The 18,377-nt window shown below is 39.2% G+C and overlaps 1 protein-coding gene across 1 annotated transcript in view; it reads right to left on the minus strand.

The window, feature by feature from the left end:
* The window catches only part of GPR158 (G protein-coupled receptor 158), a 195,611-nt gene that overhangs the window by 50,374 nt on the left and 126,860 nt on the right, over positions 1-18,377 (minus strand). Inside the window, exon 6 of the mRNA XM_069006609.1 lies at positions 3,660-3,769. Within this exon, the coding sequence (XP_068862710.1) occupies positions 3,660-3,769 (110 nt within the window). The remainder of the gene's footprint in view (positions 1-3,659; positions 3,770-18,377) is intronic.

Raw genomic sequence — 18,377 nt, forward strand, 5'->3', positions numbered from 1 at the left:
AGCCACTAAACCATGTCCCCCACTAAAACATGCCTCTAAACACCTGCACACTACCTACCCACACTGCTTTTTTCCTCCGTTCTTTACCACCTCCAAAACCTGTAGGAAGGTCCACTACTTGCTCCAACTGTACCAGATGGCAAAGCACAGCAATATAATCTTAGCACAACATTTAGATGAAACGCAGAATTGCATCATAGTGTTAACATCTTGTTCTCCCACTAACACTCCCATCCCACCATCACTGCTGTCAAAAAAGTGTGGATTATGTCACTGTCTTGTTTCGCATACCTGAAACATTACCCTCCCCATACCTTCTCGTTCTCCTCACTTTCCCACTCTCCTCTGTCTCTTAGTAATATAAGAAATGGAGATTCCCACAAACTAGAGACCCCACACCTGGGTTTCCTTTTCCTAAAATAGCTGAAAGCTATCCTATGTATACACACACATATGCATACTTTTGTATGTAACTTTGTTTCATTCTTATGCTTTAGTCCATAATTAAGGATTCTGTATTAATCCAGACATGAAGATGACAGAAGTTCACGCAATATCAAAAATAATGAGATAACCTGTTCATAAAATACAGGGCTTGAAAAAGGACATAGAGAATCTTCAGTTACAGAAATATACTGAAAGGTGCAGCATCCGCAGCCCCTTTAAACTCAAAAGGTTAAATTTGAAACATCATTATTTCTTGAAAGAGTTATTTTGAAAAATTCATTGTTAAGGAAAGTATTTTATGTTCATAGCTCTTCAGCTAGATTTCTTAAATTAAGCTCATTTCCATGCCCCCATCCTTCCACCCCCATAAACATCAGCTTGTTACTTTAAAAATGCACAGTGAATAAGAAAGAGGCAATTAAGGATGAGGCACTGTAGAAATTGACTATGACAGGTGTTCAAAGAATGAATCAGTACATGACTTCCCTGTTCTTTTACTCTTCCTTAAGCATCTGCTTTTGACTTATTTTCTGATTTCCCCTTGATGCCTGACCCGAACAAAACCTCTGAGACCTCCTTAGGAAGTGAGGAGCTACAGGAAAACTAAAAAAGCTACAAAAACCCCCAGTGTTTCCAGTGACTCCTGGCTTTGGTTAACCTTCATGCTCCAGTGCTACTCAAAGTACCTCATTTGTTGAGAACTACAGCATTAGACTTTCTCATTATCATTAACAGCTACCTTTACACAGTATTGGTTTTCCCATTTAACTCAGAAAAATCACAAGTTCCTTGCTGGCAATTGCTTCTTCCCCCAGGCAGGACACAGGTTAGCTGCGGGAGGGAACCAGTGCTTATCATGAGTATTTGTGATGTCTGCAGTATGCCATTCCTCAGTCCTGTAAGAACTGTGGATTGAATTAGATCTGCCAAAATTTTCTACCAAATTTCTATTAGCATCATATTGTTCCTAACAGCATAATTGCTGTGAATGTGTATAATAATATATATATGTAACTTGACTCAGTCTTTTGCAAGGCACACTCTGGGACTGAGATATTCAGTACCAAAAAGGACCACAATATCACAAATGTAGGAAAGGAATGGTTAGGATATCTGGGTGGAAAACAAAAGATAGATTCCTAGAGAAGTACTTCTAGATTAACATACTAAATAGGTTTTTTCCCTCTTTGTGTTACACAAACAAATACAGAATTATTCAGAAGGCTATCCAATGCTCACAGCAGGCTTAACAGTGAATCCAGATAAGGTTGCTCAGGGCTTTATCCAGTTGGGTTTTGAAAACCTCAGAGTATGGAAATTAATAACCTCATGAGTAACCAGCAACCTGATACTGAAAATTCTTTCCTTGTATAACACTGACCCTGATATTAATTCATACTGTATGAAGTTGAAATCTCCTATTTCAATCTGTCATTGTATTTTGTTCTCCCACTATACACTGCTGTAAAGAACTTCCCTGTGCTTCACCTCCCTGTGGGTGTTGGATAGCTCATGTTAGGTCCCTCCAATGCTATATTTTCTTCATGCTGAACAAACCCTGTTATCTCAACCTCTCCTTGCAGGACAAGTGCTCCAAGCCTTGACCATTTTGATGGCCTTTCACTGAACTCATCCAAGTTCACTGATGTCTGGAGGCATCATCACAGATATGGTCTGAGTAAAGGAGAATAATCACTTCCCTCAGCCTTCAGACTACTGTCCCGTTGATACAGTCCAGTCTGCTGCTTTCATTGCTTTGTGATGATCAAGGATGAGGATGTACTGCATTCTTGGTTTCTTATTCAGTTTTTTCCTGTTTGCTGACCCTGTCAGCACATGTGCCAAGTAACACCAAACAGCTGAATGAGCAAAGCAGAAGACTTTCTGCCCAATTTTGCAGCCTATCCTCACTTAATATGAATGGAAGATCAACTGTCCTGTCAGGATAGCTGCTTCCTCACATCATGCAAAATCATATAAACAACCTGTTAGGATAGCAGAACTGCAGTGACAACATGAGCCACCCACAGTCATAGGCTTTTTATCTATCTGATCTATAGATAACAAAGCATCCAAGCAAAGTCACCAGCTCCCTCTCTTCTCTACTGCTCTAGTTGTTTTACTTTTTTCCTCAGAAATTGTTCATCCCAGAAAATACCATGGAGGTGTGGGATTTTCTTGATCAATTTCAAAGCAAAGATGTGACCAGACACAGCATTTTATAATTAGAGTTTACTAGCCTAAGTGTACACTTGTAACCAGGGACACAAATAAAAGGAAGCTGCAAGAAGGAACTCTGTTTTAATGGAAAAACAGGGGTTTCCACCCAAAATGTGACAAGCCAATAATGCATCATGAAACACAAGATATTTTTAGTTCTCATTCAGTTTATGAGCATAATATCAAACCTCTAACATGCCAACACAGTAATGAAAATAAGATAAAAAGATGAGCGAGTGTACGTTATTCAATATGTCCAAGTATCAATATACTGCTTATCTCTTTGCTTGAATAAAAATACTTACAGAATGTATCAGTAATTTTTTTCATTAAAGTTTAAAGAGGGAAAAGTATTAGGATTTTATCCAGCATACACAGAAAAGGCTTCAATTTTTAAGGGGACTGTAGGAGTGGGAATTGAAGTTGGGCCTCTAATTTGAATCACACGTGAATGCACTGTCAATCCCATGGAACCCAGAATTCGCCCCACAGTTTTGCTGGCAGGTACTGATGCTTGTGAGTGTGTAGCCTGTCTGCTACGACTGCCTGAAGAAAACAGTCCTTGACTTAAAAGCCATAAGAAAACATAGTAAGTACATGCACCACAGTCCACTGTTTTACCCACCATTGCTGTGTCTAAACACTTCAAAAGCATCTCTCTATGAACACTTCACAGGGAAACTTTTGGACACTCTATGAACACTTCTGTATTTTTTGTATTCAAAGAAAATACATTCATCTCCTGTGAAAAGGGGTTCTTGCACAATTTTACAGTTGACGCATATATATTTTTCATCAAATCCTGTCAGCATTTATAGCTCTCAACTCAGATTAGTGGCATATAATTTGAGCAGGAAAATTGAGGAGAAATACACAGTGAGTTTAAAACCATAAATGGCACTTGTTTATGATAATATTTGCAGCTCCTCCATCTAAGTACCCACACAGATTGCACATACTCCCACAAAGATGGAAATTAATATGTGAAATACCTGTGCAGCTTGAGTGTCACAGTTCCATAAACAGTAGCAAAGCCCAGAAGACGAACCCATCTTAGGAGAACACAGCGAAATATACTTGGCTCAAAATACAAAATGACAACCTATAGAACAGAAAGATAGAGAGAGCTTCAGTACTGCTTTCATGAAAAAGTAGTTCTTTTGCAGAATGCAGAATAGTTGCAAAACAGGACAGCAGACACATTTCAGCTCGTACTGCTGTATATTCAGATTTTCTAGTAAAGCGTCGGGATGATCAGATCAACCAGCTGGCACAGTTCTAGGCACCAACTCCTTTTTGAAGAGAGCTGGCAAAAACCCTGTGACAGACTGTGAAGTGACAACACTTTTAAATGCAATTCCACTGACTTTTCTTAACTGAGTGAAAACATGTACCCAGAGAAGAGGATAGAACAGACAAGGACATTTTCCTTGAGCTATTCAAGTAATAACGCAGCTGGCTTAATTCTGGTTTGATAGGCTGTATTTACTAGGTTACACTTCAAAGTCACTCCTAATAAACCTAGCAAAATGATAGCTGCTCATTTTTCTCTGCCAAACTAAAAATGATTGCACTAGTCTCTCTCTATCCAAAATACGAAATATTTGACACACTTAACTCTTTCTGCCCCATATATTTTATCTAAGCTATACCAAATCTCCCTATGCATCACCACTTATTTAAGGAAAATAAGCTTTTTGTTCACCTACATATTTCTCTAATCACAACAAAAGCCTTTTGCCCTGTCTGCCAAGGACCCTGCACAAGGACAACACTCAGTAAGCAGTAACAGAAAGCTACTTCTGTGGGTACAGTGCATATAGAAGCTTCACTATCAAGTAAAATAGCACTCTTCTCTAAAACAGGGTTGCTCAGTGAACTCAGTCACAATTTCAACCAGGAGTCCATTTCTTCTCCTTCCAACAGACATTGTCCCTGGTGTCCTGAGGGTCCCACTCATCTGGTCCCACCAGGAGCCTGCTGTCCCAGGGATTTACTGGTAACCTGTCCTTACCCCACCTGTGGACCCTGCTTGGTCCAGCAAACCTAGATCCCGTGCATTCAGTGTGTCTGACCAGAACCTGGTAAAACAACCCAATGCACCACAGTACAAATTAATTAGGTAATCCTGGTCTAGAGAAAGCAAGCACTGAAACATTTCAGGCCATCTGTCACAGCTTCATTTACAGTCAGTACATTCTGGCAGCAGAGGTAGTATTGTGCCTACTGGCTGCCACATATTATTTCCCTAAGTAAATGCTCTTCTATGTGGAATTCAAGTTCAGGATATTGGCCAAAAGCCCAGGACTACATCCTTTGGGTGATATAGACTTCTTTAGAAGAGTGGGGGCAAAAATGGCAGATGTGGGCTGAGAGAGATGGAAGCTGCTGTGCTTCACTGGCATGCTCTTTTATACAGCAGAATCAAACTATTTCTTTTAAAAATGTGATTTGCTGAATCAAACTGTGCTGCAAAATTTAACCTACTTTTTTTCACTGTTATTGGACTGACATAGAATCACAGAATATACTGAGTTGGAAGGGACCCACAGGGATCATCAAGTCCAACTCCTGACACTGCATAGGATACCCCAAGAGTCACACCTGTGCTTGAGACTCTCCAAACGCTTCTTGAACTCTGTCAGGCTTGGTGCTGTGACCACTTCCCTGTGGAGCTTGTTCCAGTGCCCAACCACCCTCTGGGTGAAAAACTGTTTCCTGATTTGACATGCTTCAATGTAGACATTTTCTGGGATTCTGACAAATTCTGCATGTTGGAAAGGCAGCAGCAGCATTCAGCTTTTCTCCTTGGATAATCAGCTGGAAAACCAAAATGCATCAACACGTGCATGACCACGCTTGGGCAAACAGAACATCCAGCAAAAAGCTTCTCAGAAAGACCTGAAAGGCAGCAATGACCTCTTATCCTAATATACAGTTATATACATTAGGACAGTTGCAGAACCTGAGCAAAGTCTGTAGCAGTAACTTGTCTCCTGAGGTTTGCCAGGGGGTAGAAAACACCATGTTTCATCTTTGATTCTTCCAAAGAAGAAAAACAATGTCAAAAAAAGACTGGCATACAGAGACTCTGAACATTTCAAAGTTGATTTGAAAGCAGAATTTTTCAGATAATTGAAATGGGAAGGTCTGAAAACTCTCCAGGCATAAAATTTTCTGAACAAGGGCAACAGCTCTCTTTGCCATGCAATCTGACACAGCAATTTCATCTGCTGCTGCTTGTTGAAACATTAACTGCTTGTGTCTAGAAAATCTCATTGATTTGCATTGAATCATTTGTATGAGCAGCTGAGGCATTTGGCTAGATATCAACCAAGAAACCACCACTTCAAACGCAGCCTGGTGTGAGCTGGCATGTGACAGCTCACCGTGAAGGCTGCAGAGGCAAGGCTCCCATTTGAAATAGACACATTTTAACTGCTCCTTTACCCAGTGGGGATGGATATTGCAGAAGAAAGACTTTACCCAAGTTTGAGTCCCTTTTGGATCTTCCTGTGTTTATATGATGGAGAACTGTAACAGTGCCTTCAGTAGAGCCAGTGTCCATGTCTACCTATTCTTGCAGGTGGTCTGTCATGGACCCAGGCTTTGAAGAGCAAGAATTGCTATATGTACATTTTGTTTTATTCTTAGGCATCGCAGAAGGCTATTCTAAGAATATGTCATTCCCATTCCCATCAGGGCTCACGAGGATGTTCAGGTGACTGCCCTCTCTAAGCTCTTGTCAGCATTACATCTCTTATAAGCACCATGAATTTTAGAGGAACTATTTCTAAACTGAAGAATCTTTAATGGATTGGAGCCAAGAGGCTATAGAAACACTGCCCTGGAAGCCTTGCTCAGTTTTTTAACCTAGGTGGAATACAATTCCTGCAAAGAATCTGGTCCAAAGTATGGCTGCTGCATTCCATCCCTCACTCTCCCCTAGTTAAAAAAAAACAAAAACAAAAACCCAAACAAAAAAAAAAGAGGAACATAACACAGAAGAGTCTCCAGTTTGTTTTGTATAAGCCTCTTCCACCTTATGAAAACCCCCATTCCCTACTGTTATCCCCAGAGCTAAGCCTTCTTCAAGTGACGACAAATGTGCAGCAAAGGGTTGCTGAGCTCCAAGTGAGGAGCGTAGGATGAGCACCAGATTCACCCACATATCCAGGCTGCTCTCAGCAGAACAAGGGAATCCCTCAGTTCTAAAAGACTACCCTGCCCACCAAAAATCTGACAATATTTCATTTTCCCTTTTTTAAAAATGCTGGGATGTTTTGCTGATCATGTAACAAAACCTTTTTACTGTACATAAAGAAATGTGTTTTCATCAGTTCTGCCAGCTCCTGGCATCCACTTAAATTCTAGACATCAGTTTCTGCTACTTAAACAAAAAGATCTGGGGAAAATCATTTGGTAACCAGAAGAAGATAAAGTCAAACAATGGCTGTTCTTGTCCTGGTTACTGCAGCTGTGCGTGAGATTTCATGAGCTGTGGCTCATCTCTGTCATTTGGACAAATGCATTTAGATGTTTGCTTTTAAACTCAACGTGGTTTAAGCTATTATTATCCTTGCCAAAACATTGTTCCAGTAGTCACGCTACCACTTGTGGAGTCAGAGATGAAAAGACTTCCTAAGGTCACCAGCTAACTGTCAAGTGTGTTTAGAGCTGGAGAATTACAGACACGGAAGAGGTACTTAGCTTGCTGACATGGAGATCAGCCAGCTCAGCTATTCATCTGACATGGTGAACAGACACACACGCTCTCTAAAGACAACAGCTGAAGTCAATAAAAGCACCTCACACATTACAGCAAATTTTCCTTATTGGGACAGGTAGGAAAGTAAAAGTGTGAAGAGAACTAACACTGAACAATTGAACATTCAAAAAGCTAACAGAGTTCATCCCCACAAAAAATTGGGAATTATTGAGTTTTAGAGGCTCAGTGCCATTGCTTCTTAAAAGATAAACAGCATTAAAATACACCTTATTAAAGCCCTATAATGTTAATAGTGAGCAAAACTGCATCACAAAATGCTCTTGAGTCTTTCAGATTAATTTTACCGTGCACATTAAAAGATGGTTAATTCTGCCTTTCACCTTGGCATCAGATGCAGGCAAAAATATTTTTATACTGTGCACTTCCCCAAGGTGCACTGACCAGGATTCAGTCTGGCTAAATCAAACATATAATTTCTTCCTACACTGTTTTAGGGGGTTTAGTAAATCAGGCCTACTAATGTAAGTTTCATAGATAACCCAGTACCTTGAAGAAGTTCAGCTTCAGCTACTTGGACAGGAGCTTGGCCTAAAAGTTTCAAACACACATCTCCATTGACTAGAAAGACACTACAGCATTTATTTTAGGGAATTTACTTCACTATATGTCAATTAATAATCTGCATTAGGAGGACTAAGCCAAGCACTTTATAGCCAGCTGTAATTATACAGCCAATTTTGTAATGTATTTAAGACAAGTACTTTTTACTTAAATTCTTAAGCCACAGAAGTCACATGAATAGATCAAAAACTCATTTTCCTCTACAATCATCAAATTGCTATACTTCATGTTGAGAGGGAATTGGCAACACTATAACATCTCAAAAGATCAGAAGTCAAAGAGCTTTAAAAAATACGAGTATTGTCACTGCTAAAAATCCTAAAGCTAAACATGAAAAATTTTGAGCAGGACCTTAACTCCAAAAGCCACAAGGTGTTCAAAATTTTTGAACTCTTCTTATTTTTGCCCTCAGTTGTAGACTCACACTAAGGTTTAGGTTGGAATGGACCTTTAGAGATCATCTAGTTCCTAGTGCTGTGGACAGGGATGTTATCCATGTTCTATAGATGAAAATGAAATTCAGAGCTTAGAATTTGAGCATAAGCATCATGTGCTTATGGATCTGAGGTGCAAGTCACCCACTTTAGACAAAAATGATGCAAAAGTAATGGTTTTTTTTCTCATTTGCAAATAACCAAATTCATCTTAAAATTGTGCCCACTTAATCCACTTGTGCCCACAGGAAAACTACCTACTTTTTAATTGAACTTCAGAGTTTTCTGCAAGTACTCTGCACAGTTCAATGCAGGACATGACACAGCTATTCAAGATAATGCCTTTTAGGCTAATTCCATTAACAAGCATCTAGGAGATACTGTGAAGAGATCCATCGGATCTGTTCCACTGCCCAGCACCATCTGCCCTTGCCTGACTGCAACAGCTGTCTAGGGCTGTCTCTAGGCAATTCTGCTATGCAACAAGCCATCAGATACTTCCTCTCAGTATCCTGCCATGCTGAGGGATGGGCAGTCTTCCTTCTGCTGTGTTTCAGTAGTTTCTTTCAACTCGTCAAATATCCTCCAGGGTATCTCAAGTCACCTATTAATGCTTCAATCCTAACACTGAGGAGGGATTTCCTGCAGCAGAGATGTTGTTTGCAATGTTAGATAAGCTTGCCATCCAAACTCATAACAGTCTGGCACTACACTTCCTAGGAAAGGGACCAATCCACTTGTATGTGGGCACACTGCCATCTCAACAGATGGGATGAATGAAGGCACTCATGAGCCTGTGCACGGGCTCCACATACCACTGCTCACAGCATGAGTCACAGCTCAGATCATCTGCTTAAATATTAGCGAATGCACAGCTCCTTATCCAGCCCTGTACCATCCACAAGCATTTCCGGTGCAGCTACACACAACATTTTAGCATGATAACAGCTGAATATAAGAACACTTCCTTCCACTTCCATCCCATTTTTTAAACCACATGTGCTTTTTGAGACATTACATCTTCCTATAATAGGCCTGTGAGCACACAGTACCATCAAACCCTGCTATCCTTGCAAATCTCACCATTTTAGAGCCAAGCTGTGCCGGATCATTAGCTCAATGCCTCTGTAACGCACACATTTGCTGCACAAAACAACAGTAACTACTCAGTAGGTTTTATCATTATAAATTCTATATTTATAATAGAATAATATTCTATATGCCTCTGAATTGGAACTGAATCTACTTCCCAGTATACAGCATTGGAAGCACTCTGCTGCTGGGGGCATTGCATTTCAGATAAGATGTATCTCACAGGCAAAATCCTTGCAGCCATTTAAGTAAAATCTTCTGGGTTTCTTCATAAAAGAAGACAACCTTTTCCTCATCACCCACACAAAGTCCAGCTTGAAATTCTACCTACTGAAATCTTTTTTTCCTTCCCACTATACTTTCAACTGTAGATATTGCTGTTTTCTTCATTGCCTATCTTAAAATATCTATTAATAAAATACCTATTAAACCCCTGTCTGTGTTTTAGCAAAGATATGTCTTGCCTGTAAAGTCTTTTGGAAGACCAAGACCCAGTATGAACACATAACCACCAACACCAGTGTAGAATGAAAGGGCAGACTTCTAGAACTTGATTCATCAGAATGCTTTGCTATCACTAGGTTTTATTACCCTTTGGATTCATCCCCACCAGGCAGTAACAACAGAACTCTAAAGTTCTTTATGGAACACATATTTTACAGTAGAGCTCATGTAGCCTCCTGAGAGATTTCACGGGAGATTAAGCAAACAGAACCTTCAAGATCATTCTGGTTTGACAAAAGACTGCATACTTAGAATGCCTTTTTATGGATATATCTTCAATTACTTTCCCTCTTTTTTTTTCCTTCCTCTGTTCATAAGGGAGATTTCAACTAACTATTGACAAGACACCCCTGAATAGGTTATTTTGAGGAAAAAAAACCCTTCCATGTGGTTTCCAAGATGCTGTCATGTATTTCCTCCAATCCGAAGAGAAAAAGTGATAAGCCAAAGATCCTACCTCTGGAAAATATTTATTTATAAGTGACTTGAACACATGGCCTGAAAATGCATTTATTCACCATAAATTCTAGCCTTTGCTTAAGTCTTACTAATGATCCAGATTCACTGTTCCTATTTGCTTTGGTCTAATAAATAGCATTTTAAAGTCAAGTAATAAAAAAATCAACATGTAATCCACAGTGGCTTTAACAAGAGACATGCTTGCACTTTTGTAGATAGATTTGATCACAACAAATGAATTTTTATGTCCAACAAGGTCCACACAGTAGAGAAGAGCAATCCAGGACTTTTTCCTAATAAAGGATAAAACTTTGTCACAAAACAGTTCATTAGCTTATGATAGACATCAACTGATGCCCTGGCTGCATTGGTTATAAATGCTAAGGGTTGAAGGGTACTCCAAGTGTCAATTCACAACCAACAAGAGAAAAGAGATACAAAGAAAGATATCACACCAGGTCTGCACCCTCTTAGGGAAAAAAAAAAAAAAAAAAGCTTAAAAACTAGTATTACCAAAAGGACTAGACCTCTACTCCAGGCTGCTGTGGGAACCCTTGGAGGAATTGAGGAGAAACAGGAATCACCTTGAAACACTGGATTGTCACATATGTTCTCTGCATCTGTTTCCAAAAGATCATGCTTAGCTTTTCACTGTAATAGAATAAACTATTTAACTTCAGCTGCAAAACTGTCAAATACAAGGAGAGATTTCAGTGGTACTGGCCCAGGGAGTGGTGATACTAAACAGGTAAAACATGATCAATCAGTAAGTATGACATCTTCCAGTCTAAGGGGCTGTAGGCACTGAGGTGATGGAGGCAGCAAGTCCAGTTCCTTAGGGCAAATGTTTGTCCAAGACAGGAGTCTTCCTGACCACTGCTGGTTATTGGATGCTTCTGTAGACGCAGTACAAGACAGGGAGAAGGTCTGAGGCTCAGAAGTTCCATTGAGACCACGCCAAAGTGTACCACAATGAACAAATTACCTAACACTGAAAAATCCAAGCTGAAAAAAAAATCTGCTAGCTTTAATCATGTCCCATGTAAGGCAGAAGAGAAAATAAAGTCAGAATTGCACACTATGCTTTCCCTTTCACTCAAAGGTACTTCTGCTTCACCATTAATATAAAGCAAAAGAAGCAAATAAATACTTTTCAGGGAGTCCAAAAAGCAATGAGCTTGGTTGGTCCAACTGACCTTCTTACTCATTTGCTTGGATGGGCCACTTATTTCTCTGTCTTTGGTAGATGTCTATGCCTCACATGTATGTTGGCCCTCCTGACAACCTCACAGTCTTTAATACAGTTACCCTAAAAACAGCCTGAACAGCCTCAGAAGTCAGTCCCTGAGGACTTGAGAGTTGGCTCATCTCAGCAATTCAGACACTTCAAACTGGCCAGATGAGGACTTGGCTGGACGTCTGAAGTTTCCTCTGAAATCAAGACATGCCCCAGAAAGTTTAAAATGTGTTTAAACAAGATTCTTTAAAAACAACAGTAACTGTTGTGTTTGACAATTTAAAGCCTACCAGAATCCACGTAGTTTGTGGATTCTCTGTTTGTGTACAGAGCAAAATGCTTTTCCTGACTCACGTAAATCACCAACCACAGCCTTGAAGCACAAAATTCATGCATAGTCATTGATCTGACTTTAAAGATTCTAAGGGCCTAGCAAGGGAGTCAGGAGCCATCGACTTCACTGAAAGGCAACTACCAAATATTTAAAAAATATCTGTCTTCCTGTCTTCAAAAAGAGTGCTAAGAGCAGTGTAGATAGCACTGATGCTCTGCACTTTTTCATTTGATGTTTTTTAAACTTAGATGAAAAGGTCTTCAATTACTTTCCAGTTAAATACTGAAAGATACATGAAAATGTGGGTTTCCTGACCAAGCAAATGGTCAGGTTTTGAGTGAAGATTATTAGACATGATCTGCCAGCAGAAACACTAAAAGCAAAGATGAGCAGATGGGGCATTCAGGGCTCCAGCCTCATGCACACTAAGGCTGAGAAACACAAGTGAAATACAGAGGAGAAGCTGAGCTCCTTAATCATTCAAAGCTTCTATTTTCATAGTTTGCATTACTTTCAAAAAACGTCATTCAAAATTAATAGAAATAATTTCATCCAAATGTTTTATCTAGGCAATGTACAGGCACACCAAAAATTGTTCATGCTGATGTTATAAAAGTGGAAAATCAAAGGAAGCTGCAAAGTCAAAATATCTTCTAAAATATTTGCTTCTTCCGCCAGTTAACTTTTATAATCCAACTGCTTCTTTCATCTGTTCAGATACATTTTCTTCCATGTGACATGCCACCTGGGTAAATGACAACAGTCAACTGAATGTCCTAGTTTACCTACTTCCTATGTGAAAAAACCCCCTTAACTTACTTATTGGGTGCATTACAATTATCTTTTCTTAAAAAGAATGTGGTAACCAAAGAAGCAGAAAGAGAAACATTTTAACGAGCTGAACCATCTCTAATGAAAAAACCTTGACATCTCTTCAGCCTCCTCATTTGCCAAACCACTGACACATTTTAATAATAGTTTTAAGGACATGTATTTTCATTATTTTATTAAAACTAAGGAAAATCTAACAATTAATTTTAAGACCACATCTGTGATTTTAGGAAAAAGGAATCTTTTAAAAACATAATTGTGAAGTAGTCTATATTAAAATAAATCTTGCAAGAGCTGCAGCTAAATCAAGACAAAATAGATTAAATTATTCAGAGCAATTTGTCAAGTATACTTAATGTAAGACACAGGTCACAAAAGAGACTCACACAGACTTTTTTTATCTTGTTACACTATAGCTGAAATCCCTACAAATATACAGTGTAAGGTGGGGGGGGGGGAGTGTTATTTGAGTATTTCCAAATAGTGACTCCTACCTGGGGAAAAGAAAACATGCAGTATTCACAGTTCCAAAAATACCTATCTCCTCATTTTAATCTAAAAAAGCCAGAGAATTATTTAACACAAAGTTCGTGAGGAAAAAAAGCTATCTGATGGTTTAGGTTCTTCAGAAATGCCTCCTTTCTGGCTGCATGCTCTGTCTGAACTGCATGCTGGCAGGTTCATGAGTCATGGTAGGAATTTTATTGACATCATCTATTAAGATGGCTATTTGGAAAAGATAATGGGGACAGACCAGAACTTTGAAATACCCTGCTAAACCACAGCGAAGAGCAGGACAGAACTGTCTGCTATCCTCCTCATGACAATTTTTGTTGGTATTTATTTTGACAACAAGCAATTTAGAAAAACTCTCTCCACAAAATACCAGCCGGACATCTCAATCCAGCCAGTGCTGATTAGTTTACTGCAGACATCTCTGCTGGAACTATTGACTTTTCATTTTCAGCTTATGCACCTGTAGCAACAACAGCAGTGGGGACAAGCCAGAGACCACGGCGTGACCAGCCTCCAGAAAAAGTGCTGGGAACACTCTATCTCCTAATGTTCCCTAATGGAGAATGTCTGTCTCATAAATCTGCTTTAGGTAAACTGAAGCTATTGGTAATTGGATGAATTGTAAAAATGAGTGACATACCCTGCTGGCACGATCTACATTAACCTTCAATCTACACTAACTGTATCAAGCAAATTATGTTATTAACATAATTAATTCATTACAGGTAATTAATGAAGTCCAGAAGAAACCAGCCAACCAACCAACATCTGCAAACTCAAAATTCACTCCACAGTAGAAACTATGGAAATAGGAATGAAACACAATTTTTCTTCCTAGTAGGAAGACATTCTTATTGTTCTTTTATCACATGGATACGAACATTTCCACCTTCCAAAAAAATTATTTGGACAGTTTGCTTGCCTAAGAGGGCCAGAGTGCTCATACTTTTTTAGTCTAGTCAAAAGGAAAAAAAAACCTAATAGAAATCTATGCAAGAAGAACATTTGTAGAGTGTTGAGCAGATATTGAAAAATTATTATGACTGAGAAATTAAAACAAATTTAGCAAAATAAATTTCTGTATTCAAGATGATCAAGCTCTTCTGTCATTTTCTTTCAGTCACATATGCCACCCAGGTGATTTTTAAAGAACAGCATAAAATTAATCACGTTTGTATAAATATTTGAATAGATATATACTTAAATACAGAAACAGATTTGGTGCATTTGTTGTGATTTTTTTGCCTGTAAAATCATGATTCTCTTTCAAAAGTTAGTTGCTTTTCACGCAGATTCTAAAGCACATTGATTCCAAAATAGCAGCATAATTTGAGTGTATCTGTGTCAATGTTTTCTGCTTTGAGAAAAGCAACACAGAACGTGATCAGCATCAGTCTCCTGCAATCCTAAACAGCCCTGAAATACACTTTATTGCAGAATGATTCACAGGGCATCTCCATGAGCCATAAACCACTCCTTCACACAGTATGTGAGAAAGCCTTGTTCTCTATATTCATTCTCTTCACCACATTCAACTAGGGTGGTTTTATATTATAATCCTTCTATTTCTATTGGGACTAGGAATCTGGAGTAGATATTCTACACACCTGAGCTAGGGAAGACAAGTGAATTGTTAAATTCCAAGACAGTTGGCCCAAGCTCCCTCTGTGTTCAATGGGGAGCACTGTAGGCAGAGGGCAAACCACATCATCCTTCTACAGGTACCTAAGGTGGGTTACGAGTGCTGTCCTCCAGAGGTGCCTACTTCACAGGCAAAAGGGAGCCTAGGGTTAAATGTGATGTTCAGAGTTAAAATTAATTAAAAAAAAAATAAAAAATCCCTGCACTGCAAATAGCCACTCCAAAGTTTTACTCTGAGTTTTCAGTACTCCCTCTTTTTTCAAGTGCAGGCAGCAGCTAGTAACCTGTCAGACCATGTAAAGCCCATCCTTCAACTCTGAAATACTACAGAGGAGAACAAGCTGGAAAAAGCTTCAGAACTATTTAGACTAATTTCATATTTATTGCTATTTTAAACTGGGTGTCTCAAAGGAAGCAAAGAACTTTAGAACACTGAACTGATTTGGAAAGAAATGGGCCTAGAACAAAAGTTATGTTTCATGGATTTAATGCAACTCTTGAAAAATGCAGAAACACAAAAATAAGATGGTATAGAAAGTAACAGAGACATCAGCACGTTGAGGGCCATGTTCTCAATGGACAGGTGACATTTCCATTACAGAAGAAAACTTTAAAAGTCCTAAAATGGAAAGCATTGATCTCAAGATTAGGCATACAAGCTGTCACGAAGCAATCTCAAGCAATGTATTGGCAACAGAGCTGGATGGCCTGAGCGGAGCCTGAGAAGAACTCTTCATCACAGACCTCAGGAAGAATTTTTCTTTAAGAGTTTGAGAACAACATACTTGACTCTGAAAGAGCAGTCTTCAAAAGCTTCAACACGTGTAGGTGGCAACCAACTAAACAGAACAACTCAGAACAGAAATCTCCCTTTGGAAACACTGCATGGAAGTGGAAAGTAGGAGATGAATCTTGAAGCAGATTTTTAGGAAACTTGAGTGTGGACTTGAAAAACTTTAAAGAGTCTGTGGAGGTCACTGAGCAGTTGATGAGAAGTCTGAAGTACAATGATGCAGGAAAGAGAAGAATCAGGTTGCACAATGTGGAATTGTTGACTGGGAGAAACTAAGGGTAGTAAATTCTCCTCCTCTGGAAAACAAAGTTTCATGACACCTCAACAATCTATATAGCTGCTCATCACCTGTAACATCAGCAACAGTACAATCCCTAAGGGATAACAGGCACATCTCATCTTCCAAATATTGCATTTTCTAACCTTTGCATACATTCAGGTTTTCCAGAAAACTGCACTGCCAAATGCACAAGTAAACTTATTGATGAATTCTTAATTGTTTCACATGGGCAATGTTTTTTTCAAAAAGAAACTGAGACACCACAAAAACATTTGAGATGTAAGGTTGCCTTAGACAGGCACATCTTTGATATTTAATGTCTTTTTCAGTTATCAATAAAAACTTTTCCTCACATGATGTGAAGTCTTTTCAGGTCCTAAAGATTTGAACTCAACACTCAGAACAACCCTGGGACTTGGAGTTTGTTTTGCTGAACTATGCTTCCCCTGTAACTTAGGGTTTGTTTCATGTGATTATAATGGCCATTTATTTCAAACGTACATTAACTACAGAGAAATTAATTGTGAATAAGGAAAAAACCCTCAGAGGAGCCAATTTTTTATTATTTTGAAAATTTAGTGGGATTAGACAAAACAACACACCTGTCTGCAGTACAACAATTAGCAGGTTTCTGAGGAAAGCTCTTGACTGTGAATGATTTAACCTGGAAAACAACCAAATTCAAGCTGTGTTTTTTTCAGTGACAACAGTTGAGGCCCATATGCTACTTTCTGCTCATACCTAAAAATAACCATTCCATGAAGCAGTTATAAAGCCAGGTCACCCCATTTTAACCAATATGTAATCTAACCAATGGGTACAATACCTTTCCTACTGCTCTGTAGTTGGATTTGTGTTTATACCCATTTACTACTGTTTAGTGGAGCAATGTGAAATGAAACAATATCAGCACAACAGGCTGAACACCTCTCATGCTATGGCATCCTAGAGACAAATCAGTAAATATTTCTTCAAGGTGGTAGAAGTTTGTTTCTTCTGAGCCAGAGAGGGGAACAGAACCCAAGTGCCACATCCAGAAGGAAAATATTACCAAGTGGGATACTGAATAAAAATGCTGTCTATAGGCTGGGTTTTTTACCACCTACCCTTGGTACAAAAGTGAGGATTCTGTACCTGAAGAGAGGGTTCAAGTCTGCAGCCCTGGTGAAGGAAGGCACTTTCCCATGCAGAAAAACTAGGCAGATGATAAGCACAAATCCTTCTCTCTCCAGGACATCCAGCTCCCTACGCAAGCAAAGCAGGCGTGCTGGTGTCTGTGTCCCTGACTGAGCACACAGTCATCCCATGCAAAGAGTACCTCACTTGACCTCAAGGCACCAAAACTGAGCATGGCAATCTGAGGTTGCAATGCTTACCCAATGGTATGCTGAGTCCTTAAAAGACTTGGCATGATAAAAATTGAGGCTGTATTAGGAAACATGTTCCCTACTAATGGCTAAACTATTCAAGCATCTTTGGTCTCCTCCTTTGAGAGACACCAACCAAAATAACCTATAACCAGTACCTGCTGCTTCCCTCCTGTTGCTGCAGCTGCAAAAATAAAGCATTAGAAATAGCAGCCTTCTCAGGCAAAATTGCTTATTGGCATTCCTGGCACAGCTCACTTGCATGGTCCACAAAATGCGTTCATTAACAGCTAACAAAACAGCAGAAGGAGGCTTTCTTCAAATGTTCCAGTCCTTCCTGAGCACAGGGGGAGTCCTCCAAACATTTCACCATTTTATCAAAGAAAAGGCCCACCTTCTAGCAGGACAGACATATTCCCCTGCATTTTGTTGCTAGGCAGTCCTCTGCATTTAACTGCAATTATTTATTTATATGAACTTCCTTCTCCATCCTCCCTACCAAGATGCTTGTGGTGTTGAATAAACAACTGCACAATAAAAAGAGCATAAAAGCAGAAGGGCAAAATATTTAAGAGCAAAATTAACAGTTGTCACCAGAGCTAAGAATGAGATAGCAAACAGAAACCAAAATAACTGAACTCCAGGGGGCCAGGGAGAAACTTCTCTTTTTTAAAAGAGAAGTCAGGCTGCTAAAATAGAGAGATAGCAATGAGATAAACCAACCAAGTGGTGAGACCCCATATGTGAGACTGCCCAAAACAAACATTTCAAGACTCATATTTAGTTGAGGAGCTGTGAGTACTCAGAAGGCCATGACCTTCTTTTTCTTCAAGGTTCTTGAACATTTACTATATATATAACAAGTATTTATG

Source organism: Aphelocoma coerulescens, chromosome 2, assembly GCF_041296385.1.
Source record: "Aphelocoma coerulescens isolate FSJ_1873_10779 chromosome 2, UR_Acoe_1.0, whole genome shotgun sequence".
In the NCBI taxonomy this organism is placed as follows: Eukaryota; Metazoa; Chordata; class Aves; order Passeriformes; family Corvidae; genus Aphelocoma; species Aphelocoma coerulescens.